This window comes from Ailuropoda melanoleuca, chromosome 1 (assembly GCF_002007445.2).
Source record: "Ailuropoda melanoleuca isolate Jingjing chromosome 1, ASM200744v2, whole genome shotgun sequence".
NCBI lineage: Eukaryota > Metazoa > Chordata > Mammalia > Carnivora > Ursidae > Ailuropoda > Ailuropoda melanoleuca.
Genome location: NC_048218.1, coordinates 52,986,339 through 53,013,732, shown reverse-complemented (window position 1 = coordinate 53,013,732; position 27,394 = coordinate 52,986,339). Strand labels below are relative to the sequence as shown.

Below are 27,394 nucleotides of genomic sequence, written 5' to 3'. Positions count from 1 at the left end.
ATAGAAGGCTCCAGGGAAGGGCAGACGAATAGGCTACATTCTTAAATGGAAAATGGGAGGAGGGAGAGAAGAAGGGAAGAAAGTTGATTCAGGCTATGATTTCCTACTTGAGAGCTGTTTGATTTAGAAAATGTCAGTTAAATGAATTATCTGCGTAACAAATGAATCTGTTCCTAAAGACTTCAGTGTACTCGGCCTACACGTGGCAAAGGCTTCTTTCCTGAGATCTGAAGGGCTAACCCCACACTGTCAATGTTCCTCTGTCCTTAGTTTCTAATTCTCAACTTGTTGTTTCCTGAACTTTAACCACATCATCTTATTTCTTCATTTTTAAGTGAAATCGGTCGAACCGGTTGTCTTTCTAGGTAGACATATTCGTATCTCAGCTGGAGTTACATTTAATTCCAACTCCTTTCTTAGGAAAGTCCCTAAAAGGCATTTTTGCAGGACCGTGTTCCTTTTGCCAGATCGTTTTTCTTTTTGCCAGGTATTTTTGACCCTGCAAGTTCACAGGTGAACGTAGACCAGCACTAGTGCCTTTCGCCTTGGGCTAGTCCACCAGCACCCACTCTCAAGCCAACTGCATAGATCAGCAGGCAAAGCAAAAAGCAATAACTGATAGATTACAACTAGCCCATGACTTCAATTTGCAGTGTGCTCCAGAGACACTCACTCAAACTGAGCCAGCCTCGTTTTCTTCCACTGGAGGTGTGGGCTGTAACCGAGTGTGATTACACGGGCCTTGATGGTAATTGCCTAATAATAACTTGGCTAAAAATTTCGAAATCATTTATTTAAATATGTCCCAAATGCAAAGTGTAACATTGATGATTAAAACTCTTTATTAAAATTATTTATATGCTTAAGAATAAAAGGCTAATTATATACACATACATATATGGACATACATATTTGGGTTCGTACTTTAGGGTTATACCTATATCCTTTTACTTATCTGTGTGTACGCGCCTCAAGAAAAATATGTCATTTCTTTTTTTTGCCTGAGTTTCAAGTTGATCATAAAAGTAGAAACTTATTCTTATTTAAGCATTTCATCAGGAGTATTTATAAATTGTAGAGATTTAACTGTGAAAATAATTTACACCTTTGTAAGCATTTTCAGTTTTGGTTACATGAAAAACAAACGACCTCTCAGTTCCATTCAGATAGAGGTCACTGAATTATTGGGTCAGTTTGGCAACAAATCATCTGACCTTCAGTACCTTCCTTGATCTGTCTTTAAAACACCACTTCTCTGAGCTACAGCTTGCTCTAAAGGTTAATGAATTCGCACTCTCAAAGTACTTTGAGGTCTCCACATAATGGTACTATGTAAGTATTACAGTTTCTAAAAGGCATTTAAAATCTTTCTTTGTTCAAGGACACAAGAGCACTTCTTTGGATGCAGCCCTTAAATATATTTCTTAGCAATAGTGACATGTTAATATGTTAATACATAATTAGGAATAAAATGATCACGCAATTAACACTAACATGCTCAAAACCACCGCACGACATGATAGTTGGGTTTTCCCAATGCTCTAGAATTGATCTATGGATAAAACATATTTGTTCATTTCTTTGAAAAAGTCAAAAGGGGGTTATCTATCCACCTAATCGTTGTAAAAGACATGATAAGTAAAAAACAAATGGATTCTTACCTATAAGCAATGTTGAACACAGGGCTACTTGAAGCATTTTATAGGCCATAATCCTGTTTTGGAAAGAAAAGGTTTATTTATTTTAATTTACAGCAAGCAAAGCTTTAGGGCACAGCGGCTGCTTTCCAGGAGTGTGAAGCATTTGCTGCGTACCTGGCCGCCCCGCGAGCTGAGACGAGTCAGAGAGGCTGTTGCTTAAGGTGGCTTTTTTTATATGACTCCTGCCTTTTTACCCTTTGGACTTTTTGCACTGACTTTTTACAAGTTGTTCTTATATGGGCCGTATATTTATTTACTAATTTTATCATCCATACAGACTAATGTCATATAATGTTAAAAAAAAAAAGAGTGGAAAAACTGAATCACTCATACATGGCTGGTGGGAATATAAAACGGTATAGTCACTTTGGAAAACAGTTTGGCAGTTTCTTATAAATCTGAGCGTGCAATTACCATCCAACCCAGAAATTGTACTACTGGGCATTTGTCACAGAGAAATGAAGATTTAGGCTCATACAAAAACTTGGACAAGAATTTTCCACAGCAGCCTTATTAGCCATAGGCAAGAACTGGAAACAATGCAGCTGTCCTACAGCAGCCAAGTTTAGCTTATTGAAATACTTCTCTACCATGAATTACAATAACAATACTATACAAATTGTTGATAGACACATCCACTTAGAGGGATCTCAAGGGAATTATGATGGATGACCAGTCCCAAATGGTCAAATATGGCACGATTCCATTTATATAACCTTCTGGGAATGACGAAATGATAGAAATGAGGAACAGATTAGTAGTTGGTAGGGACTAGGCATGAAAGGAGGAGGAGGATGTGGTTATAAGGGGCAATATGAGGGACCCTTATAGTGATAGAACCGTTTTGTATCTTGGCTGCAGTGGTGGTAGACGTGAACACAAATGTGATAAAATTGCACAGAACTAAATACAGATATCTCAGACACATATACACAAACAAATGAGTACACTTAAAACTGGGGAAATCTGAATAGGATCAGTGGATTGCATCAATGTCAATATCGTGGTTGTGATATTGCATTATGGGTTTGCAAGATGATACCATTGGGGGCAGTTGAGTGAAGGGCACACAGGATATCTCTGTATTATTTCTTATAAGTGCGTGTGGTTCTACATATCTCAAAACAAAATGTTTAAAGACAAAGGAATATTTGGGGCTCCTGGATGGCTCAGTTGGTGAAGTGTCTGCCTTGGGCTCAGGTCATGATCTCAGGGTCTTGGGATCGAGTCCCACATAGGGCTCTCTGCTCAGCAGGGAGTCTGCTTCTCCCTCTCCTTCTGCCCCCCGCCCCGGTCCTGTTCCCTCTCACTCTCTCTTGCTCTCCAGTGCTCTCTCTCTCAAATTAAGAAAAAAAAAAAAAACTTAAAAAAAGACAAAGAAATGTTTAACTGCATTACAAGATGTGTTTGTTTCTAACAAAAATACACAATGAATAAAACCACAACACTTTTTAAATTTTGATTTTTTAAACAGTTACCCTTTTCTGTGGCATGATTAACAGTTAACTAAATAAAATTCATCGCTACACAATTTATTCTCAACAGCAAATCATGCATCGGTTAGCCAGTCTCATCAAAATTAGGCAATCTGAAACAAGCAGGTATAGAGATATAAAAGTGGTAGAAAGTAACTTTCTTTTCTATCTTTGAATTGTAGAGAGTGTTTCGAAACCTGGGATCTACCTAGTTGAGAGTTATGCCTCTAATTACTGATAGAAGGCTTGCGAAGACAGGTATTTGGAAATAGGCACGGTGAAATCTTGGCAGCCTATTCCATGTGTCCATCTAAGTGTCCAGCTGTGGTCACATTTCTGTGATTTTTCCTTGTTCTTTATTTGGTGGAGAGGTATAAATATGTAATTATGTGATGTAGTAGAAAAATCTCAAGGAAATCAAAAGGAAAATAGTTTTCTTTACGTGAAGTACACCCAACCAAAGGAGAAATTCATCTTCGTCTCTCCTCTTCCCTCCATCATTCTTCACCTTTTGGACCTAAAGTGAGGCTTGCCTGCAGCGGGGGTGGAGGCAGGATTGCCTCCCATCTCCTTCACTCCATTCTTCTCACAAAATGGGTCATTAGTCTGTTATATTGGTTGAGATATAGAACACAAGTATAAAATAATAATGGCTTTTCTGTGAATTTTATGTACATTGTCTCATTTAATCCTCATAACAATTCAATGATGAAGGCATTTTTATCATTTTACAGATGAGTAAACTGAGGCTCAGAGATTTCATAACTTGTTCAGGGAGCGTTCAGAAATTACGGGGTGAAACTTTGCAGTGGAAGTGAAGCGACTGCTGGGCTGAGAGCCATAAGCCAGTGAAATGAAACAAATTAGGTGAATGTGACCCCAATTTGGTTCACAGGTGAAGGTGGCTTGGGCAACTCAATTTCGCAGGGGTGGTATGTGTATAAGGCAATATCCTGCATGGGCCAGAAAATGTCCTTCCGGGTGAATGTTTTCTTCTCTGATCCCCCAAATCAAATCTGGCTGCTCTTTCTCACATCTGCATACCTTTGGCCCTCAGGCTGCATCTCCCTGTATTATGTGTGGTTTCATATGTGTATGTCACTGTTCCTGAGTGCATTCTTTCTGAACACTGGTTCTGCATCTTACTCCTATTTGTATGCCTTCAATGCCTAGCAGAGTGCTTATCGTATAATTGCCCTCAATAAGCATGATTGAACTCAACTGAATCAACTGATTCAAATTAAACTCAACTACATTGGATTGAATCAGTATTTTCCTGCACTGGTCTCTCAGTGTTACAATCTTATCCTACTGGCTGTAAAATGCAAGTACAATGTAGCAGTTTTGTTTTTATGTTGAGGCTTGGATTTTGAATAGTGTTTCCCAGAGTTTGTCTCTTCTTATGATCTATAAGAGAAAAAAAGTTGGGTGCATGAAAATTGGCAATCTTTAATTATAAAGACATAGAAATGCTCTTTGAAATGAAATTGGAATATCTATCTTTGAAAAATACAAAGATCAAGTGTCATGAATTAATGAAGCTCATCAATGGAGTCTGTTTACAACTTTGATGATTTATACTTAGAAATTATTATTTTAATATGATATGATGGATCTTGGTGAGCTCCCATGGTCTCTTTCATATTAATGAAATATAAATGTTAAAAAAAACGTGAGATCAGATCCAGTATTATAAAAAAAAATTTAAAGAAAAAAAAAGAAAAGAAAGAAAACTTTATTTTACCAAGAAGCAAGCTGAACTTGGTTTCTTCTTTGTCATGCCAGCAATGCAATCAGACCCTGGCAAATGCAATGTTCAATTTTTAAATTCTGATAAGAAGTGGTGAAGGGTGTGGTGGAGCGTGGTGTCATTTAATGACATCATCAGCATCAGTAAAAGGTGAAGAGTCAGCCAACATGTTGGAGGAGAGGATACTAACCCTCACAAGCATCATACTAAATTTTCAACTGCGTTCAACCTATTGAAAATAAGCTGGTTGGAATGACTGGGTGGCTCAGTCAGTTAAGTGTCTGCCTTCAGCTCAGGTCGTGATCCCAGGGTCTGGGATTGAGTCCCACATCAGGCTCCTTGCTCAGTGGGGAGTCTGCTTCTCTCTCTGCCTGCTGTTCCCCCTGCTTGTGCTCCCTCCCTCTTTCTCTCTGATGATTAAATAAATTAAAAATCTAAAAGAAAAGAAAATACGCTGGCGATAGCACTTATTTTTATGAAGTTACTTGAGATTTTTGAAAAAATTCTGTGGGAACAAAATTTGACCAGAGCACATGATAAAGGAGTCAGTTTTGAACTGATCGGAAGGCAAATGGGTTTGTTGTCATTGATAGTCGAAGAGTACAACATGCCATCATTATCAGGTCAGACCTCAACTTAGGGGTGCAGTTTCCCTCCTAGGACTGATGGAATATCTCATCACAGCTGGGGTTAGTGGCTATTCAGGCAGAGAATGGCGTAGCAACTACGTTCCAACAGGGAGTAAGGGTTACCATAAGGTCTTGTGGTACATGCAGAAAGTAGCTCTTTAATAAGGCCCAAGATGGTACATTATGACTTGGTATAATGCAGAAACTACTTTTATGTATGAATGTATGTATGTACGTATTTATAAAGATTTTTTATTTTTAAGTAATCTCTACACCCAAGTGGGGCTTGAACTCACAACCCTGAGATCAAGAGTTGCATGTTCCACTGACTGAGCCAGCCAGGTGTCCTGGAAATTTATTTTATTTTACTTTATTTTATTTTATTTGTATTATTTTTTAAAGATTTACTTATTTATTTTTAGAGAGAGAGAGCGACAGGGGGAGGGGCAGGGAGGGGAGAGAAAGAGAGAGAGAAAGAGAAAAGCAGACCCCCTGCTGAGTGCAGAGCCAGGACCCTGAGATCACGGCCTGAGTCGAATTCAAGGGTCAGACGCTCAACTGACTGAGCCGCTGCGCTTCCCCCCAAACTACTTTTAAAGTACTCTGAAGACTTCAGAGGGGAGGGGGTGGGGGAATGGGATAGACTGGTGATGGGTAGTAAGGAGGGCAGGTATTGCATGGTGCACTGGGTGTTATACGCAACTAATGAAGCATCGAAGTTTGCATCGGAATCCGGGGATGTACTGTATGGTGACTAACATAATATAATAAAAAAAAAAATAAAAAAAAAATAAAGTACTTTGTAAAATATTGTTTTGCCTTGGAAGCTAGAGCTTTTGCTTTTGCTTTTTTTTCTCCTCAATTTGTAAATAAAATACAGCCTTGCTGAGAGCAAACAGGCGGTGTAGTCTCTCTTTGGCCTGTCCCCTCCACAGAAGTACATTGTTCCCCCTATTGAGCCTTCAGGGCTTCTATCTCTGGGTCAGGGGTGCATGTACCCATCATCAACTAACTTTAGAAGCTGGATTAACTTAGAGAAATTAGCTGAAATGTTGGAGACATGTATTCTGCATTTGTATTCATTTTTAGTGTGACTGTTGCAGATTTAAAAACTCGCTGTAGTTTGAGGTGCCTTAGCTTATGTGGTTTGGAAATGTAGTGTAAGGACTTGATAATAGGCTTCTCTTTTACTAGATGTAGGTAGTTCAGGGTCTCTAAAAGTTTAAACTGATCCTATCTGGTTTGGGGTGGAGAGGGGGCTCCCCATAACATGGCGGCTGATTGTCATCTTGAGATCTAGGCTCTCGTATTGCCTGGGGTTCCCTTCTGCTCCCTCTTTCCCGTTTATCTACTGATTTGTATCTCCACCACAGAGTGGTATATAAAGACAGACCGTGAGGAGTTTCTAGATTTCTGCTTCAGGTATTATTTTTTCATTCAACAACTATTTCACTGGGTAGTTCTTATGCTTTGGGCACTTTTCAAAATCTAAATGTTTTGAACACATTTGATATACATTGTTCCACGTACTAGAGTTACAAAGACACATCGACCATTGTTTCCTGTGTGGGAGAAGGTAATTTCAGGGAAAGTTTCCAGTGAGATGAGTTGCAGTTTTCCATGAAGACAAATTTAGTTGGGGTAGGAGGAAAATTCCAGGAAAGAAAAGAGCATGGCTAAAGATCAAGAGGCTTGAATGGAGGGAATGCATGAGTCAGCCATCATTCGAGGCAATCACAAGAACATTTGTGAATACTGTACTGGCCTTCTCTAAAAATTCTCCATATTACTGATGTTTAATAATTTCAGTGATTTCTATTGGTTATCGCTATAAACACATCAGAGTAGTTCTTTTTTAAAAGATTTTATTTATTTGAGAGAGAGAGAGAGAGTGAGCATGAGCGGGGTGGGGAGGGGCTGAGGGAGAGAGAGAAGCAGACTCCCCACTGAGCAGGGAGCCTGACTGATGTGGGGGGCTCCATCCCAGGACCCTGGGATCATGACCTGAGCTAAAGGCAGACACTTAACTGACTGAGCCACCCAGACACCCCAAATCAGAGTAATTTAAAGATGCCATTGATACAAATGTACACAGTCTAGCAGTTTAAGTAAAGATGTCAATCTGTTTTATGACATGGTGTTGGAATCACAGACTTCTTGATTAATCTTTGAGGTAATGTGTGCCTAGGCATTTTTCCTCATTACACACTGAATAATTGATAGTTGACAATATGTGACATTTATGAGCATCTGCAATTCACTGCTAGTTTACAGAGCACAGAACCATCAAGGGATCCTGTCCAATCAGCTCACTATCAAAACTCAGTCTGTCATTTGCTGAATCTCCCATGCTTCACTCAACTAAAAGCAAAGAAAGCATTTGTGGAGACTCGCCACAGGAGTGAATGGGGCCATATTTTCTCTACCGTTAGCTCTGTGGGCATTAGTATTAGTTCCATAGGGAAGCAATCTTTTCCCATGGTTCTGGTAATCTCAGAAGATAAACTTGGTGATTAGGATAGAGTCGAAGTAAAGGCCGTTCTATCATTTCATGATGCTTTTTCTGCTCAGACGTGCAGGCCAGCCCTCGCCAGTGTGACTTTCTCAGCATCAAAATGTAAGTGCAGGTGTTTCAGTCTGGTACCTATAAAAACAACAGTGGGTTTAGCTTTAAGAGATTTAAAATATTGCTTGAAATTCCTGCTTCCTTGGGGAAAAAGGAGGCGATTTAAGATAAAGGAGAGGAATATGGAAGAGGGCATGTAAAAATGGAATACCATGGGAAGGTAGGGGAGCTAGGGAGAGTAAACTGAGAGTTTTGAGTTCTGGGTTGGAAGTGGCAGGAGTTAGAAAGAGGGATGGAAAGCCCAGAGCTGGATAAAAATGGCAGCAATCCTTCCCGTTACTTGTTTTTGGGCAGCTGTGTTAGTTTGCTAGGGCTTCCGTAACTAACATCACAGACTGGGTGGCTTCAGTGACAGAACTTTATTTCTCACTGTCTTGGAGACTAGAATCCAAGATCAAGGTGTTGGCAGTTTTGGTTTCCTGAGGTCTCTGTGGCCCTTTATTGGCTGCCCTCCTGCTGCCTCTTCACAAGAACATCCTCTGGGCACCCATACATCCCTGGTGTCCTAATTCCTCTTCTTTTAAATATGCCAGTTACCTTGGATTACAGTGTACCCTAACGGCCTCATTTGAACTTAATTACCCCTTTAAAGGCCCAATCTCCAAATTCAGTCACATTCTGAGGTATGGGGATTAAGGATTCAACGTACGAATTTTGGAGGGACAAAATTCAGCCCATAACAAGTAGAAAGGGAAAAATCCTTCCAATGTGGGTAGTTCTGTTTCTACCAACTCTCGTTTCTGCTTAAGGACTAGGAGTGTTTGGAAGGTTGATAGAGGATAACTGAGGGGAAGAAGAGACCCCATGAGGATTTGTCAGCTGGTCATGCCTTTCCTTGGTGAGATTGTCTTTCTCTCTTAGATGGAGGAAAGTTCTTTCCCCTTCTCCATCTCCACTGAATCAGCTTCCATCCTAGGAATCAAATATTGTTCAATGATTTGTATCTCTGACTCACGTGTTGGGGCTAATGTAAAATTTTAGTTCTCCTTCCCACCGAGGTTGACCAGCAGGTTGATGGGTTCATTCCTTCTCTCATGGAAGGAAGATGTAAGAGGGCAGGTGCATATGGGCAAGAGTGAGCTAGGGAGCTTGGCAGGGGGACTTCTGTGCCACAGGAGCATTGCCTTCATCTTTAGGAGGCTGTTCAGATGGAATTCACAAATTTCTCATGAGCCCTAAACTAGATGATTTGGTTTATTCCTGGTTATATAGTAGACATTAAATGCATTATTATAGTCCTTTTTCTTGTTATCCATTTTTTCAAGGAAACCTGAGAATATGATCCTTTGGAACTAGAAAATCAAGCCTAGTGCATGTTTCAAGGCTCCTGTAATTGTGATTATCCCCATACAGAGGGTTCCGATGAGGAGCAGACATTTAACTTTTTTGTTTTTTGTTTTTTTAAGATTTGTGTATTTACTTGAGACAGAGAGAGAGACAAAGAGAGAGCATGAGCAGGGAGAGGGGCAGAGGGAGAGGAGATACAGACTCCCCACCGAGCGAGGAGCCTGACTAAGGCTCGATGGGTGGGGGGGGGATTCGGCACGGGGCTCAGTCCAGAGACCACAATCTGAGTTGAAACCAAGAGCCAGATGATCAGCTGACTGAGCCACCCAGGTGCCCCAGATGTTTAACTTCTAATAGAGGTATAATGGTTACAGAATCTCAGCCTCTTTTGATGTCCTCTTTATGTTCGAGAAATGTTGTATTCTCTACAGTCACCATCAAACTTTCTGCTTAGGATTATCACTCTTTGCGTTATTCTAGATGAGAATTTAATGCTATAAAGAAGAGAACGTTAGGTGGAGACAAGAATGGAAGGGTAGTCCTAAAAAGGAGGATGAGAAAAAAGAAAAGAGACTACAAACCCAGAAAGAATAAGCAGCATTAGGACTCAGTCCAAGATAATTAAACCAAGGTATTTTATGTTCTGATTGAGATACAGGTGCAAAGACGAGACGATGACAGAGATTGGGGGCACGTCTGTGTACCAGAAGGTGAGAAACCAAAGAATGGGTAGATATGTGACCAACTATATAGTATTTTATCAGGCACCCAGCTGTCTTGAAAAAAGTTTTGGATTCCTAAGTTGATAAAATAACAGAGAGCAAATTTAATAAATCCACTCAAGTCTAATGAACCTGGTCGTCTGATCTCCATAGCCTATGATGGCATGCCTCTTTCTAGGGAAAAGTCCTGCTAGTGGGAAGTCGATAATAATAATATTCATCCTTTCTATTATTTGTGGGGATTTTTATCTCTAAGAATTAGATGCAAGAGGAAGGGAGATACCACTCTGGAGCGGTGATATCTACTCCAAATATCACTCTTCGTTGGTGAGAGGCAGCCTAGTGATGGGGTCTCCTAAATGATGGAGTGATTCATTTTGGCAGGAAATGATGTTCTGAATAAGACAACAACCCGATGTTCCAATTCAATGTTTAGTGATCACAGGGTAGATAGGGCTTCTTCTAAGAATGGGGAGGGACAAGTGGGAGAATTGAAGAGAAAGAGCTAGCCCCCCAAAAGAAAGAGAGACTGAGAGAGGTGTGTTACAGAGACTGATGCAAAGTCAGGAGGCTACTGTGGAAAAGATTTGGGGTCTAAATGAACCACTCACTCTCCGCCTCCAACCTCCCTGTGCCACACCAAAACTGAATGATTTGGGGTGAAAAGGTATGTAATTTGGAAGCCTGAGAGATGTGGATTCTCAATCCCTATGTGCACACTTCACATCAAAGCCTATTGGCATTTTTTTATTGTTTAGCTGTTTTCCAACAGCATTATATGCTATCACTCACCAGACCCAGGAAGATGCTCCATCATTAACCGCACCACGAGGATAAGGTCCGAGAGTGAGCTGCCCACTCTGGACACTAACATCATCCAAGGGGGAAACATCTAGCAAATGCCTCTGAGCCAGAAAGGCAAGATAACATCAGTGTTTCAACTTGGAACCTTGCACGAAGCTACTTCTCCCTTCAGCTCACAGTAATTCTCCACCACACCCTATTATTTCTTCCAGCAGGATCTGTGAAATGAAAGTCTTTATGCCTTGCTGAAGAAATTTCAGGCTACAAATAAGAAGGAGGTAGAGTGTTGGGCTGATGGCAGAAGATTCCTGACATCATATCACAGGCTCATTTCTTTCACATGTTGGATTTTTTCGTTAAGTTATAGTTTTTGTGCAACACAGATAATTTACATTTAACAATAAAACGGGCATGTGGGTGGCTCAGTCGGTTAAGCATCTGCCTTCTGCTCAGGTCATGATCTCAGGGTCCTGGGATGGAGCCCCACATCGACTCCCTGCTCAGCGGGGAGCCTGCTTCTCCCTCTTCCCCCTGCTCATGCTCTCTCTCTTGCTATTTCTCTCTCTCAAATAAATAAATGGAATCTTTTAAAAAAACAATAAAAGAAAAACAAAAGCTATTTTAAAACTGTTGTGTAGCTTTGGTTATAGACAAAAGCTGTACCTGCTTTAACTTTTTTTTTTAATTACAAGATTCTTTCAGCTTACCTCAAATAACAGAATTCTGGCAATTTGATATAGGAGGGATATGATAATAGTAAAGATATATATATAGTAGTCAGCAAATTTCACTTTAGAAACAAAAGTTTGGTGTTCAAAACATATCAGGCATCTTCTGGCTGTTGTTGTGTTATGATATGAGGGAAAGACAATGCAATTATGGGCAAGAAAGATCCCTAGACTGAAAATTGTCTGTCAGAAAACATCTAGGAAATCTATTTCATTTCAAAGGTCTGCAATTTGAGTTAGCTAAGTAATTTTAAGAGGCTTTTCTTTTTTTTCCACAGCAGGAAAAATGTGCTTACCCTTTTCTTTGAATTACCAGTTATTCATTGCACGTCTGTAAGTACTATGAGCAAAGGTCAAGGTACGAGTCTTCCTTACATGTGTGAGGTTTTTTCCACCTTTGAACTTTTAAAAAGACTTTTATTACAGAGCGCCCCAACGATCAAAGTGTCTTATTTCATTACTTTGCATTCTAATAACGCATTAAATTTGGCTATTTGCAATTTTTAAAAAAAGAGTTTATTCATGTATTTGACAGACACAGAGAGAGCACAAGCAGGGGAGCAGCAGGCAAAGGGAGAAGCAGGGAGCCCAACACAGGGCTCGATCCCAGGACCCTGGGATCATGACCCGAGCTGAAGGCAGACGCTGAACCGACTGAGCCACCCAGGTGCCCCTATTTGCAATGGTTTTTAAAGAGGTTTTGTTGAAAGAAAGTGGAACCAGTGTGACAGGAATCTGGATGCATTATTTTCTTTCTTTCTTTCTTTCTTTCTTTCTTTCTTTCTTTCTTTCTTTCTTTCTTTCTTTCCATCTTTCTTTCTTTCTTGATTGTATTTTGAAGTAATCTCTACACCCTAAGTGGGGTTCGAACCCACAGCTCTGAGATCAAGAGTCTCATGCTCCACCGACTGAGCCAGCCAGATGCCCCCTTTCATTTTCTATGAACAAATCCCAGAAAATACAAATACGAAAACACTGTCTTGTGGTTTCAGGTCAAGGCTGGTGGATGGTAATTCTTGGCAGCCTACTGAGTGGATATACAGCCTAAATTCAGAAACTAGATTGAAATGGGATTTCTGCACAGAAAATTTTCTTGCAGATTTTTTTTTTGGTCAGTCTTGACAAATATTAACTTATATCCACAAAATGTGCATTTCCCCATACATTTACCTATGTGTGTCTTTCTTTCCTGGTGTCTCTAACTGGCTTCTCCCATTCTCATGAGTTCCTCAACCGCTGATTTCAGAGGCACAGAAAGCTCAATAACTTCACTAATATTTCCCATAACACAAAATTATATTTTATTGAAAAATGACAGCCTGTTGTTAGCTAACTCTACCGAAGATAGGAAAACCATGTATGTGTGTATTTTTTTTTTTTTTAAGTTAGGGAAACCACATATGTATTTAAAGCCCATTGACAGTGGTGCCTTGGTGGCTCAGTTGGTTAAGCATCTGCCTTCCACTCAGGTCATGATCCCAGGGTCCTGGGATCGAGCTCTGCATCGGGCTCCCTGCTCTGTGGGAGCCTGCTTCTCCCTCTCCCTTTGTCCCTCCCTTGCTTGTGTTCTCTCTCTCTGTTGCTCACTCTCTCTCAAATAAATAAATGAAATCTTTTTTTTTTAAAGATTTTATTTTATTTATTTGACAGAGAGAGAGACAGCCAGTGAGAGAGGGAACACAAGCAGGGGGAGTGGGAGAGGAAGAAGCAGGCTCATAGCGGAGGAGCCTGATGTGGGGCTCGACCCCATAACGCCGGGATCACGCCCTGAGCCAAAGGCAGACGCTTAACCGCTGTGCCACCCAGGCGCCCCAAATAAATGAAATCTTAAAAAAAAAAAAACACATTGACAATTCTCTACTAGGATGTGCTGTTCAATGCTAAATCTCAATGTGACAACAATGAACTCACTGTCTTCGACCTTCCAAACTGGTAATTCTTTGTGACTTGCCCACTACTATTAATGGCAATACCATCTCCTCAGGACTTCAAGCTTAAAAGCGTGAAGCAACTTTTGCCCTTTCTTTCTTTTCGGCTTCCCTCAGACCCTTGAAGAACTAAATTAAGCCACCCATACTTGTATTCCCCCCCACCCCGCGTTTACTACTCTCTGTTTTTTGTTTGCTTGTTTGTTTGTTTTTAGAGAGAGAGCAAGAGGGGGGCAGTGAGTGGAGAGGGTCGGAGGGAGTGGGAGAGAGAGAATCCTAAGCAGGCTCCATGCTCAGTATGGAGCCTGATTCAGGGCTCGATCTCACGACCCTGAGATCATGACCTGAGCTGAAGTCAGGAGTCGGAAGCCTAACTGACTGAGCCACCCAGGTGCCCGTTACCTGTTGATTCCATTTAGAAATGCCCACTCCCAAGCTTTCCTAGTGAGGACTTTTTATGTTCGCCTCTTTCTCTTCATGGGCACCACTCCACTTTACCGCAAGTCTTCTAGAGATGGCCTAGCCAGCTAAACAAGCTAGCGGGGCATCCAGTCGATTCCTTTCCCCTTAAGATCAAGGCTCTCCTCCATCTCACTTTCTGTTGCAACGGTGTTCTAACTGGACTTGCTGCTTCTAGTCTTGAATCCCCCCGGTCCGGTATCCACATGCGTCCAGAGTGATCCTTATGAAGCATGAGTTTATTCATGGCATTTTACTGCTTCAGACCTGACTCTGGCTTCCCACTTCCTACGGGATACATTCCAAATTCTTCAGCATAGAATTTAGGCCGTGCCATGATCTGTCTCCCATTTCCTCTCCAGTTCTCCCTAAACTTGCACCCCCACCTCTCTGCCCCACTTTGCTTCCCACACTCCACACGATGAGCTGCTTGTTGAATGTCCACTTCACCTTTTTTCAACTCAGCCCTCCACCTAGATTGTCAATCCCGATTCTGTCCATCTGGCAAATGTAAACTTATCTTTCAAGAATGATCGCTTCTTTGAGATCTTTCCTGACCCACCTCCCTCTTTGGAGCCTGGCTTCCCAGAGGACCTGTAACACCTTCATCCACTAATTGGTGCTTTAAGGTCCATTAATGTGGTAGACACTGTATATTGTCACTTTCAGCCTCCATGCACCTTCTCTCCTATCTCTCTGCTTAGAGAGGTTGGAAAACTAGAAACTTTGCTGACGTACCTTAGCAGCCCAGGCTCTGGATATGGAAAACATCGCTTGTTTTGTTTTGCTGCTGCCGTACTGGACATGGGATGTGCGTGTATCAGGCAGCAGCCAACTTCAGCGGAACATGGAAACCTCCCTCGTGGGTCATTGGAGGCCATTGTAGCAGTGCTGTCAGCAGACTGCCGCCCTCTGATCTGCACATGCGTGGTGGGAGCCTGAATTCAATTGTCAGGGGTGGCCCCTGATTTTGGCCCTTCTGTCCCTTCTAGAGGTTTTACAAAGACCCATTCCCTGTATTATATTCCTCTGTGTCTGATATACCTGGAATGGTTTCTGTTTCCTGCGCTGAAACCGATACTGTCTACCTATATCAAACTGTACCCCTTGAAGGCAGAAGCAAGACATTTGTATATTCTTGGAACCTACCATAGAGCTGGCTCTCACCAAACAGATGTCTGATTCTCTGGATGGGCCCATAATGGCTCCAGATTACATATCATACTGAACATAAACTTTACCTGACACTCCAACTCTTCTTTAGTTCTCTCCTTCCTGATCAGGCCAACCTTGTCCCTTCCTGCACTGCAGTCTGATGACTCTCATGATTATATTCTGTACACATGCATATGTCGTGGCCTTTCCCCACCTCGGTGTTCTGACGGCTGCTTCTCTCTATGATGTCTTCCTTCCTATGGACTCACATTTACCACCTCTGGCAGGAAAAGACTTCTAAAGATTTTTTTTTTTTTATTTATTGGACAGAGATAGAGACAGCCAGCGAGAGAGGGAACACAAGCAGGGGTAGTGGGAGAGGAAGAAGCAGGCTCATAGCAGAGGAGCCTGATGTGGGGCTCGATCCCGGAACGCCAGGATCACGCCCTGAGCTGAAGGCAGACGCTTAACCGCTGTGCCACCCAGGCGCCCCGGAAAAGACTTCTAAATCATAGCTCATAAAAGATAATTCTCTGCTGATGCCCAGTGATGGAAAGAAAGTATGTTTCTGGGCTTTCTGGTATTATTATTTTTCTGTTAGTATTGGTTAAGCATAGTTTCAGCTACAAGCAAAAGAGAACCCAATTATAAATGCTTAAACTAATAAAAGATTAATGTGAAGTTTTATTTCATAACAAAAATCTCGAGATGGGTGGCTGGTGGCTTTGGGACAGCTTCATGTGATTCTTTTGACTTTTCCCTCATGGATGCAAATGGCATCCCTAAATCCAGGTATCGTGCCCATATTTAAGACAGAGACAAGAAAGATGGGAGATGGAGCCAGCCCTGCCTCTCTTTCATCAGGAGAGCAAAAGCCTTCCTGGAACCACTAAGCAGACTTCTGTTTCGATCTTATTTATGAGGACTCGGTCAAATGGCCACCCCTTGCTACAGGAGAGTCTGGGAAAACAAGTTTTCACCTTTGAAAGTGGAAAGAGGAAAGCTGGGGAAATGACTAATGGGTTAGCCAACCCATGATGACTACTATATTTTCCAACTCATTTAATAACCATCATTATTTTTTTGGGCAAGCTCTAGGCCTCATATTTTCCATGGTCTCCAGAGATGCTTACCATAGTGCTGCATATCTGGAGTATAGAGACTGTCAGTTGTGTGGGTAACTGAGAATCAATGTAACAAAAGCCCTACTGTTTTCTAACGTGGAGTAGACTGGAAGAGGTGAAAACATACCAGCCAGGTTCAGAATTGCACAAAAGCAAGAAAATGAGCAAGCAGGTGTGAGTTCCTTTCAGAGATACTTCACTGTTATCCATTGAGGGTCACTGGCATCTTTCAACATTATTACCTCAATAGTATTTGGCTTCTGTATTTATCATAATATACCAATGTCATTTCTTAATTATAATTCTTAAGAAATGGCATACCATTGTGTGTAGTTGGTAGGTATAGGCATCTGGGTTTTTTTTTTTATGTTTATAAATTTTGTCTTGAGTTTAGACATGTTTGTGAAGAGTAGTAAAATGTTGGTTCAAATAAATAAGAGGGTCAGAGATAATCTTATGCAGATTCCGTGCTGAGTGCAGAGGCTGACAGCGGGGCTCGATCTCATGACCCTGAGATCATGACTCTGAGATCATGACCTGAGCTGAAACCAAGATTTGGATGTTTAACTGACTGTGCTGCGCCGGTGCCCCCATACACATTTATTTAAATGAAAGGGGGAGAGTATAGTTTGAAAGATTTGAGCCTTCGTTTGTGACCAGTACATGAATGTTCCAAAGCTGAAATGTCTAGTTAGAAGAGCTGAAAGGTCTCTTATCCCAAACTGACGCTCCTTAAAACCAGGATCAACCATAAGATGAGCAGATGATGTTCTCATTTTTAAATTTCCCCTTCCTGCTATTTCTCCAATATTTTTGTATCATAAAATAAGGTTAAAATCAATCTTGAGGCAGGGTTGAGGGAAGTGGCTAAGACAACGGACCCCAAAAGTATGCCTTTTAGAGGAACAAGATTTACCTTTATGACTGAAGGGTGGCTAAGTGCAATTGAAATGGTGAAAGGGAACAGCTTTGGGGGTTGTGACTCTCAGGTCTCTGTTCTAGCATATCTAACAGATCCCCCTGAGTGCCTGTTATCCAGGCCAGCCAGAAGTGTCTAGTGCTTTGGGGCTGGCCACTTACTGTAGGAGGGCTCTGCTCATATTATTAGAAGACCTGCTTCTATGATAATCACACCCTTCCCTCCGGTAGAAATTAGATATTACAGCCTTTACTAATTACAGGCGAGTGGCCCAGTGCCCTCCCAATAGTAAATTGCTTTGAGATAGCAGCTAGAAATTGGGGTAGTAAAATAAATCCAGAAGAGGCTTGTCAAGCTTTTCTTGTCCTTAAAATGAAAATAAATATCATATTTCTGAAGTTCTATGGAAGGGGAAATTGGAAAGATAGCTCAAGTTGCTTAGTAAAGAGAATTTTCCTATCAAAACACCACCATGTCAGCCACTGTTAAAACAAAAATGCAATCAGGAAAATTACTTGAAATGTTTATGTTTACTTCCAGTTTTCAAATTAGAGCATCGTGTTCCTTTGGGTTGTCATTCAAATTCTCTCTTCCTCTCCTCATTCCTATAAAGGTAGTAGCTGGTAAACTACTTTTTTTAGAAGTAAAATGACTATCCCAAATTTTCTTTTCTGGGACCTCATTGCTTATATGATGCCCAGAAATCACAAACACATGTAGTTCAAGTTCTTTATTCAATAGACACTCATTTCTGATTTTAAAACTATCACAAACTCTCTGCTGAGTGCTATTGAACTCCTTTAGTTTGTAAGTCATATAGCCCTAGATTGAATGGGTCCGAACACTTTTTAGAGGACAGCTAGGTTAACTAATTTTTCATCACCACCAGGACCTTTCCAGAAAGCATCTTTGACAAGTCCTATTTCAGCTGGGGTTTTGGTGACTTGGAACTCAGTGCTTTGTGAGTAATAGCATTTGAACAGCTGGTGTTCACAGTCCTTCCTTACAGTCACAACCCACCCCCTCCTTCCCCTGAACCTTTACCTGCCCAGTTCTATCTTTTGGAACTGGACAGAATATCTGTTCTTTGAGCTGGGCCAGCACATAAAATAGTTGACTATCAGCTGACAGGTGAAAAAGTTTCTCACGAGCACAAGCCTCCACATCACAGCAAAGTCCAAATTCTCTTCTGACTGCCTTTAGTCCTTCCTTTTTCTCTCTGGCTGATCTTTTCTTCTTTCTTTTCTTTGGTGGGAGAAAACAGTCTCAACCCAAGAAAACAGGAAGGCAAGTGCTGGGTTAGAACACGAACGCCTTTACCTCTGGTGCTGCGTAACAAAGTATGCCAGAGAAGGAAAACTATCCATTTTTCTTCCCTCGACCCCCCAACCTCCAGAGCCAGCTTCTTCACATTCTTTGTGTGTGTGTGTGCACACATTTTCTTTTCTTTTTTCTTTTTTTTCTTTTTTTATTTTTTTTAAAGATTTATTTTATTTTATTTATTTGACAGAGAGAGATACAGCCAGCGAGAGAGGGAACACAAGCAGGGGGAGTGGGAGAGGAAGAAGCAGGCTCATAGCAGAGGAGCCTGATGTGGGGCTTGATCCCACAACGCCGGGATCACGCCCTGAGCCGAAGGCAGATGCTTAACCTCTGTGCCACCCAGGCGCCCCTCTTTTTTTTTTTTTTTTTTTTTAAGATTTTATTTATTTATTTGACAGAGAGAGGCAGCGAGAGAGGGCACAAGTAGGGGGAATGCGAGAGGGAGAAGCAGGTTTCCAGTCGAGCAATGAGCCTGATGCGGAGCTCAATCCCAGGACCCTGGGATCATGACCTGAGCTGAAGGCAGACGCTTAATGGCTGAGCCACCCAGGCGCCCCTGCGCAATCATTTCTGATCAAATTCTGATCCTAGCCTGGGACTCCATTTCCCAAAAACTGTGCCCGAGGGTGAAATAAATCTCAGGGTGGAAAGAGGAGTCTAGCTCAGATGCCTCATTCTCAAAGAGTGGATGCAAGACGAGGGATAAAGACTTAACCTTGCCAGATAACCCAGGCTGAACTTCACCCTCCAGCCGGCAGGGGGAGCAAGTGTGTGCAGAGCTGGTGTTTTGCACAGCCCGGAGCGTGGGCGGGGACGAGAGCGTGGGCGGGGACGAACGCGTGGGCGCGGGCGCGGTCGAGAGCCAGCTGCTGGCAGGTAGGCGGTGGTCGGTGTCTGCGGGGGCTGCGCGGGTCGCATTCGAGGACATGGCAGACAAGTATGCTACTTTGCGGAGGGCCCAGCTTCATCTGGATTTCATCCACGCCAACTCGTAAGTGTCCGCGGAAGCCTGAACGAGAGAGGGTCCCCACTAGTGGAGAAGAGTTTGGTCCTTCTCCTAGTGAAATACCCAATTTGGGGGTAAAAAAATGAACTTGGTATCATTGGTTTATGGAAATTTTATTTAAAGTTTTTGTATAACAAAATAATGAAAAAGTAGTAAAGATAGTATTCTGGACTAGATTATGATTGCTTTTAGAGAAAGAGTGCACCAGTGTGCTGGAGTTGGGGGGTGCAGAGGGAGAGGGACCGAGAATTTCAAGTAGGCTCCATGCCACTGAGCTTGACATGGAGCTCAGTCTCGACAAAGATCATGACCTGTGCAGAAATCAAGAGTCCCACATCTAACCAGCTGAGCCACCCAGGTGCCCCTATTCTGGGACTAAATTATAAACCTTTCTGTTCTAAAATTAATTACCACCATGTGGTAAGAAGGCCCCACATTTAACAAACTAATTGGGGGTTAGCACAACCGGAATTCTAACAACCTGGGCTATCTCTTGTGATTTCTCTGCCCAGCACACTGACGTTTTAAAGATTAAGGTTGCCCTCCAGAGAATAATTTGTACTTATTGATTCCAGCCTCTGTGGCCTGAGTCCTTGCAAAAATGTCACCTCTCCCAGGGTTGAATGCCCACATTTTAGTTATTGCTAGAGCACCCTGCTTCCCTGTCAGGCCCCGATGCCTTTTGCGGATTCATCAGGTGTTCATTTCAAATGTTCAGCTTGCAGAGGCAGATGACAGAGGTTTCCTGTTCATCTGTCATTTCCAGCACAGCATAGCAGTGGGTGCTGCGGAATTCATACTGCTGTGTCGGTTTTTTGGAGTCTTTAATTCGGAGTTACTAAAAGTACCGATGCATACAAGGGATGCAGGTTTGAAACCACAGAAACAAAAGTGTAAAGGATGCCGGGCAAGGCCAGCCCTGCTGCTTGGGACAAACATGTAATTTTTACAGAACACAAAGTAAAATAGGCAATATTCGGCAGGTGTTTAGGTTTTGTTTTTTTCTTTTTAAAACCTCTTTAGAGAATAATTTCAAGCTGGAAAGGATGGAACACATATTTAAAAGTTAACAGAGAGGAAGACAAATGACTAAATAACAATTTTGAGTAGAGTTTAAGAGAAATAATGGGTGGAGTGCTGGAAGGACTGTGCATTTTATCCTGGGAAACTTCCTCAGCTTCCAGTGTTCTGTCATTACCACAGCTGTTGCGCCCCAGGCACCTCCTGTCCCAGTGGTTCCCCCCTTGCCTGCATCCCATTATCAGTTGGTGGCCCGATAACTTAATAACAGAAGCGACAGCAGTGTGAAGCAACAACAACAAAATCAGATACAAATTGGCATCTTCTCAGCTTCTCTGTGAGGAGATAGATTTTTGTGTGTGAATTCCCTCAGTAAAAGCAGGAGTGATTTTCCTCTCTTGTTTCACTCCCACGTCCGCTTGAACGTCAGATCCCCTTCCCCCCGTCTCTTACTCGGGGTCTGACACATCCCTTCCTCTGCATTGCCATAGCCACTGGCTTCAGTCCAGACTGGCCGCCGTCTCCCCCGTGAGATACTCCACGTAGCCTCTAAACTTCAGTATTTGCTTCCCATTCTTGCTCCCCGATGGTCCGTTTTCCTGAGAGCTGCCAGAGTGAGATTTTTGTTTTATTTCCTAAAAAAGATTTTATTTATTAGAAAGAGAGAGCACGAGCCGGGGCGGGGGGTGGGGAGAGGAGCAGAGGCAGAAGGAGAAGCAGATGCCCCGCTGAGCAGAGAGCCTGACTCGGGGCTCAATCCCTGGACCCCGAAATCATGACCTGAGCTGAAGGCAGACTCTTCACTGACTGAGCCACCCAGGCTCCCCTCAAAGTGAGATTTTTAAAAAGTAAACCAGATATGTCCCTCTTCTTAAAACATGCCCGTGGTTTCCGGTTCCATGTAGGGAAGTACAGAGGCGGTGCAGGACGGGCCCCCCTGCGTCTCTCCATGTTTTCCTGTAGTCAGGGCACACTGGCCTCGTTGCCTCCTTTTTGATTTGGGGTCTCGGCAGCTGCTGCTCTTGCTGCAGACTTTCCACTCTGGCTCTGCAAGGGACTGAGTTCTCCTCAGCCTTCAGGGCTCAATTTAAATGTCTTCTCTGAAGAGAGGCTCTCCCTGACCACCGTGTCCTCTCCTTACCATTATTTTTCCCCGTCACCCTTCCCTCATAGCGTACAACCACGATCTGCCATATCATCTTTATGTTTGCTTGCTTGTATATTTTCTCTATCCGCCCCACTGGCTTGAGGCCCAAGATGGTAAAGGCCTTGTCTTTCCATGTTGGCACATGGCGGGCAGTGTGTTAAAGTCTCGAGTGAAATAGTGTGGAAACTTCTGTGGCATTTCTTGGTCAGAATGACCTCAGTTACTTTCCTGAAGTATTGTTTATATGTTGAATTTTTGTATATTAAATCATGTGTTTTAAATTCACTAGAAAGTCTTGTGGTTTCAAGTACCACTTTTGTCAAGCATATAACCTTCACTTTTGCTCTGTTTTAGGTTTTTATACACTAGATTACTTTTGAGTGAAGGCCATCTTTTCGCAGCAATTGTTTTTAGTTATTTTTTTAATTACAAACTTGAAAGCTGACTTGAGTCAAGAGACTCCACATCAGCATGTGTTTAAAGTTTAAAATTCCCCCAAAATGGAGGGGCGTCTGGATGGTACAGTCGGTTAAACGTCCAACTCTTGATTCTGGCTCAGTTGTGCTCTCAGTGTCCTGGGATCCAGCCCTGAGTTGGGCTTCCTGCTCAGCAGGAAGTGGGCTTGAGGATTCTCTCTCCCTCTGCCCTTCCCCCTGCTCACTAGCATGCGTGTGTCCCTTCTCTCAAATAAATAAATAAATATTAAAAAGAAAATAAACTTTTAGCTAATGTATTGTCCTGTGGCCTGAGGTTTTTGGAATCTCTGAGACATTGCAGAGGATCTTTCTTCTGGAAAAATGAGCAGATGTTTTTTGATAAATGGGTCTCTCTTCTGCTACCTGTTTACTAAATATAAAAAGAATATCACAGACTGAATCTTCCCTTAATGCTGTGATAAAGTTGCTGATTGAAATATCCACATCAAGAAATGAAAAGCAAGTATGGGCCCCTGAAGGCAGCCTGATTTCACCCACACGTGAACATTCAGCCTTCAGAGCATTGGTAGTGATGGCTGTCTAGTGTGTTCTGTTACCCAGGACCTAGCATGATGGGGTACAGGGAGGAGTGACCATAGGTAATTCAGAGGAGAAAAGGGCCTGCAGAAAAATAGAGATTAATGGGGCAAACAGGGGTCCCCTGCCAGCACCTGTGCCTGCAGTTGGAGTCTTAAGGCCTTTTGTGGTACCAGGATTTCGTTCAAGATCTTTCAGGAATAATTTGACCTTAAATAATACAATTTTAATGACAAGTTCTCCAAAAAACACTTGAATAAATGCTTATAAAGCAATTTTAAAACATCAGAATTTGCTGTGAGTACAGTAAGGTCCTTGAAGTCTTTGTTTTATTAGGAACAGACAGGCTGTTTTGGCAATGGTGCTCTTAGCCTTGGCTTTGTAATGGACCGTATCTACTTCAGAATCTTGACCGTGCTGAGAAAGTTGTTTCTAGAATAAGTCCTTCATTGATTATCTGTCCTGAACTGGAGAATGTTTGTCTGCAAGTATCGTGAAGCTTTTACGCTGATTACAGAGTTGGTTTAACTTTTGGTTTTGCCTCTTTCTTCATCAGCACCACGCACAGTTTCCTTTTTGGTGCACTGGCCGAATTGCTGGACAATGCAAGGTAAGGCTCATCTGTAAACTACCCTATGTGGTAGAAGGAGATTGGCAAAGAAAAATTGACTTCAGACCCAAGGGAGTGAGAGAATGTGATCAATAAAGCAATTCTCAGAGCAGCGTCTGCAAACTGGCAGGCCTCTGACCAAGTCTGGCCTGTTTCCTGTTTGTGTGCCTCAGGGTGAGAGTTTGCATGGGACTTACAAAGAAAGGAAGGCATTGTTTACAAAGTTTAAGAAACAGGAGGTGCCACATAAGAAGCCTGGGTCCCTTGCCCTCACACTGCCCCCTTTTTTCTTAAACATTAGAAGTAGCAGCCTGGAGATTGCTCAGTGGGCTCAGGCACATAGCAGGTGCTCTCTTGGGGCTAGTCTGTGCCTTTATATCTGCCGTTCCCAGTGGTCCCCGCAGCCAGCCTGAATTCCTCAGTTCCTCTGTCTGCGGCAGACATTGGAGTTTGCCAAGGCTTCTCAGATGCTCATAATTGATATCACATGAAGCTGTTTAATCGACTTAAGATGCTTAGCTGTTCTCATGAAGAAGGTCTTTATAAAGTACCCGTGTTATTCTAAGAAATAATTTTATATCATTTTATTTAAGTTTGATGGTTTCCTGTGATGGTCAAAATTAAAACTGGAGTATATTAAAAGACTGTTGTAGACAGCAGGAAAAAATGTGGCAGGATAGGAAGAGATGGTTCGGGCCCTCTTCCTGATATGACAGCTGATCAGAGAGAAACGACCGGGGCTAAAGTACAAAGCTTATTATAAAATGTCTTACTATGCTGTAGAGGTGAATGATTTTTCTATGTCTTACTTATCCCATGGCATTTCTCTATGAAGAAACTCTTGGAAAACTTCCATTTGAGGGCAGTGGCATTTACTGAGCACCTATTGTGTGCATGGTATTTTGTATAATGTATAATTATGTAATGGAGATAATGATACTTATGTGTCATGGGATTATGGTAAGGATTAGGAGAGAAGGCTTAAAAATACTTCATTCAGTGCTTATTTGACACACAGAAAATGCTCCAAGAAATGGCAGTAGTCCCTCCAGAATTTCCATAAAGGAAGAGCTTAAAAGGAGCAATTGGCGAGAGGAAGGAGCTAAGGGGCTTATAAGCCTTTAAAGGCTTATAGAACAAGTCATTGTATCTATTCAGATTTATTTGGTGTAGTTTTGGGTTGGAATTGATGGAAGTTTGGGGAGAGACTCAGATTTCCTGGTTAGAGTCCCAGTGGTGGACTTATTCCGAGCAGCCCTTACTCACCACATCCGCTTCTGCATCAGCTAAGACTGCTGTCCTCATTGTCTTCTCCCTTCACATTGAAACCAGGATCTTTTGGCTCTCATTCTTTTTCTTCTAAAATTTCTACTTAAAAAAATAATTTAAAAAATACACAATATCTGTGAGTTGTAGAGAACTGAGAAAATAATAAGAAAAAGTCATTGGTAATCTCATCACATGGTGGGGGAGATGGTATCAGCATGCTTGTCTGTAAAAGACCAGATAGTAAATATTTTCCCCTTTGCAGGCCATGTGTTCTCTGTTGAAACTACTCAGCTTTGCCATTGTGGTGTGAAGGCAGCTGTAGGCAATATGTAAATGAATGGGCATAATTGTGTTCCAATAAAACTTTATTTATAAAAATAGTTGGTGGAGGATGCCCACTCTCGCCATTATTATTCAACATAGTACTAGAAGTCCTTGCAACTGCAATCAGACAACAAAAAGGGATAAAAGGTATCCAAATTGGCAAAGAAGAAGTCAAACTGTCTCTCTTCGCAGATGACATGATACTCTATATGGAAAACCCGAAAGAATCCACTCCCAAACTATTAGAAGTTATAGAGCAATTCAGTAATGTGGCGGGATACAAAATCAATGCTCAGAAATCAGTTGCATTTCTATACACGAATAATGAGACCGAAGAAAGAGAAATTAGGGAATCCATCCCATTTACAATGGCACCAAAAACCATACGTTACCTTGGAATTAAATTAACCAGAGACGTAAAGGATCTATATTCTAGAAACTATAAATCACTCTTGAAAGACATTGAGGAAGACACAAAAAGATGGAAAAATATTCCATGCTCATGGATCAGAAGAATTAACATAGTTAAAATGTCCATGCTACCCAGACCAATCTACACTTTCAGTACTATCCCGATCAAAATACCAATGACGTTTTTCAAGGAACTGGAACAAATAGTCCTTAAATTTGTATGGAACCAGAAAAGGCCCCAAATCTCCAAGGAACTGTTTAAAAGGAAAAACAAAGCTTGGGGCATCACAATGCCAGATTTCGAGCTGTACTACAAAGCTGTGATCACAAAGACAGCATGGTACTGGCACAAAAAACAGACACATAGACCAATGGAACAGAATAGAGAACCCAGAAATGGACCCTCGGCTCTTTGGGCAACTAATCTTTGATAAAGCAGGAAAAAACATCTGGTGGAAAAAAGACAGTCTCTTTAGTAAATGGTACTGGGAAAACTGGGCAGCTACATGCAAAAGAATGAAACTTGACCACTCTCTCACACCATACACAAAAATAAACTCCAAATGGATGAAAGACCTCAATGTGAGACAGGAATCCATCAAAATTCTAGAGGAGAACATAGGCAACAACTTCTATGACATCGGCCAGAGCAACCTTTTTCACGACACATCTCCAAAGGCAAGAGAAATAAAAGATAAAATGAACTTATGGGACTTTATCAGGATAAAGAGCTTCTGCACAGCCAAGGAAACAGTCAAAAAAACTAAGAGGCAGCCCACGGAATGGGAGAATATATTTGCAAATGATGCTACAGATAAAAGACTGGTATCCAAGATTTTCAAAGAACTTCTCAAACTCGNTTTTTCACGACACATCGCCAAAGGCAAGAGAAATAAAAGATAAAATGAACTTATGGGACTTTATCAGGATAAAGAGCTTCTGCACAGCCAAGGAAACAGTCAAAAAAACTAAGAGACAGCCCACGGAATGGGAGAATATATTTGCAAAGGACACCACAGATAAAGGACTGGTATCCAAGATCTACAAAGAACTTCTCAAACTCAATACACGAGAAACAAATAAACAAATCATAAAATGGGCAGAAGATATGAACAGACACTTTTCCAATGAAGACATACAAATGGCTAACAGACACATGAAAAAATGTTCAAAATCATTAGCCATCAGGGAAATTCAAATCAAAACCACACTAAGTGTGGTTTTCTATGCCAGTTAGAATGGCAAAAATTAACAAGACAGGAGACAGAATTGTTGGAGAGGATGTGGAGAAAGGGGATCCCTCCTACATTGTTGGTGGGAATGCAAGTTGGTACAGCTACTCTGGAAAACAGTGTGGAGGTCCCTTAAAAAGTTAAAAATTGAACTACCCTATGACCCAGCCATTGCACTACTGGGTGTTTACCCCAAAGATACAGACGTAGTGAAGAGAAGGGCCATATGCACCCCAATGTTCATAGCAACATTGTCCACAATAGCTAAATTGTGGAAGGAACCAAGATGCTNATAGCCAAATCATGGAAGGAGCCGAGATGCCCTTCAACAGATGACTGGATTAAGAAGCTGTGGTCCATATATACAATGGAATATTACTCAGCTATCAGAAAGAATGAGTTCTCAACATTTGCTGCAACATGGACGGCACTGGAGGAGATAATGCTAAGTGAAATAAGTCAAGCAGAGAAAGACAATTATCATATGATTTCTCTCATCTATGGAACATAAGAACTAGGAAGATTGGTAAGGGAAGAAAGGGATAAAGAAAGAGGGGGTAATCAGAAGGGGGAATGAAGCATGAGAGACTATGGAGTCTGAGAAACAAACTGAGGGCTTCAGAGGTGAGGGGTTGGGGAAACGGGATAGACTGGTGATGGGTAGTAAGGAGGGCACGTATTGCATGGTGCACTGGGTGTTATACGCAACTAATGAAGCATCAAACTTTACATC

At 41.9% G+C, this 27,394-nt stretch overlaps 2 protein-coding genes across 2 annotated transcripts in view; one reads left to right on the top strand and one right to left on the bottom strand.

Moving 5' to 3' along the window:
- The window catches only part of C1H3orf85 (chromosome 1 C3orf85 homolog), a 33,460-nt gene extending 13,903 nt beyond the window's left edge, over window positions 1-19,557 (bottom strand). The window contains exon 1 of the mRNA XM_034669037.1: window positions 19,374-19,557. Coding sequence (XP_034524928.1) covers window positions 19,374-19,557 — 184 coding nt within the window. The remainder of the gene's footprint in view (window positions 1-19,373) is intronic.
- Window positions 19,515-27,394, top strand: part of MORC1 (MORC family CW-type zinc finger 1) — a 156,077-nt gene continuing 148,197 nt past the window's right edge. Inside the window, exons 1-2 of the mRNA XM_034665385.1 lie at window positions 19,515-19,620; window positions 23,372-23,425. Of these exons, the coding sequence (XP_034521276.1) occupies window positions 19,556-19,620; window positions 23,372-23,425 (119 nt within the window). The 5' untranslated portion in view covers window positions 19,515-19,555. The remainder of the gene's footprint in view (window positions 19,621-23,371; window positions 23,426-27,394) is intronic.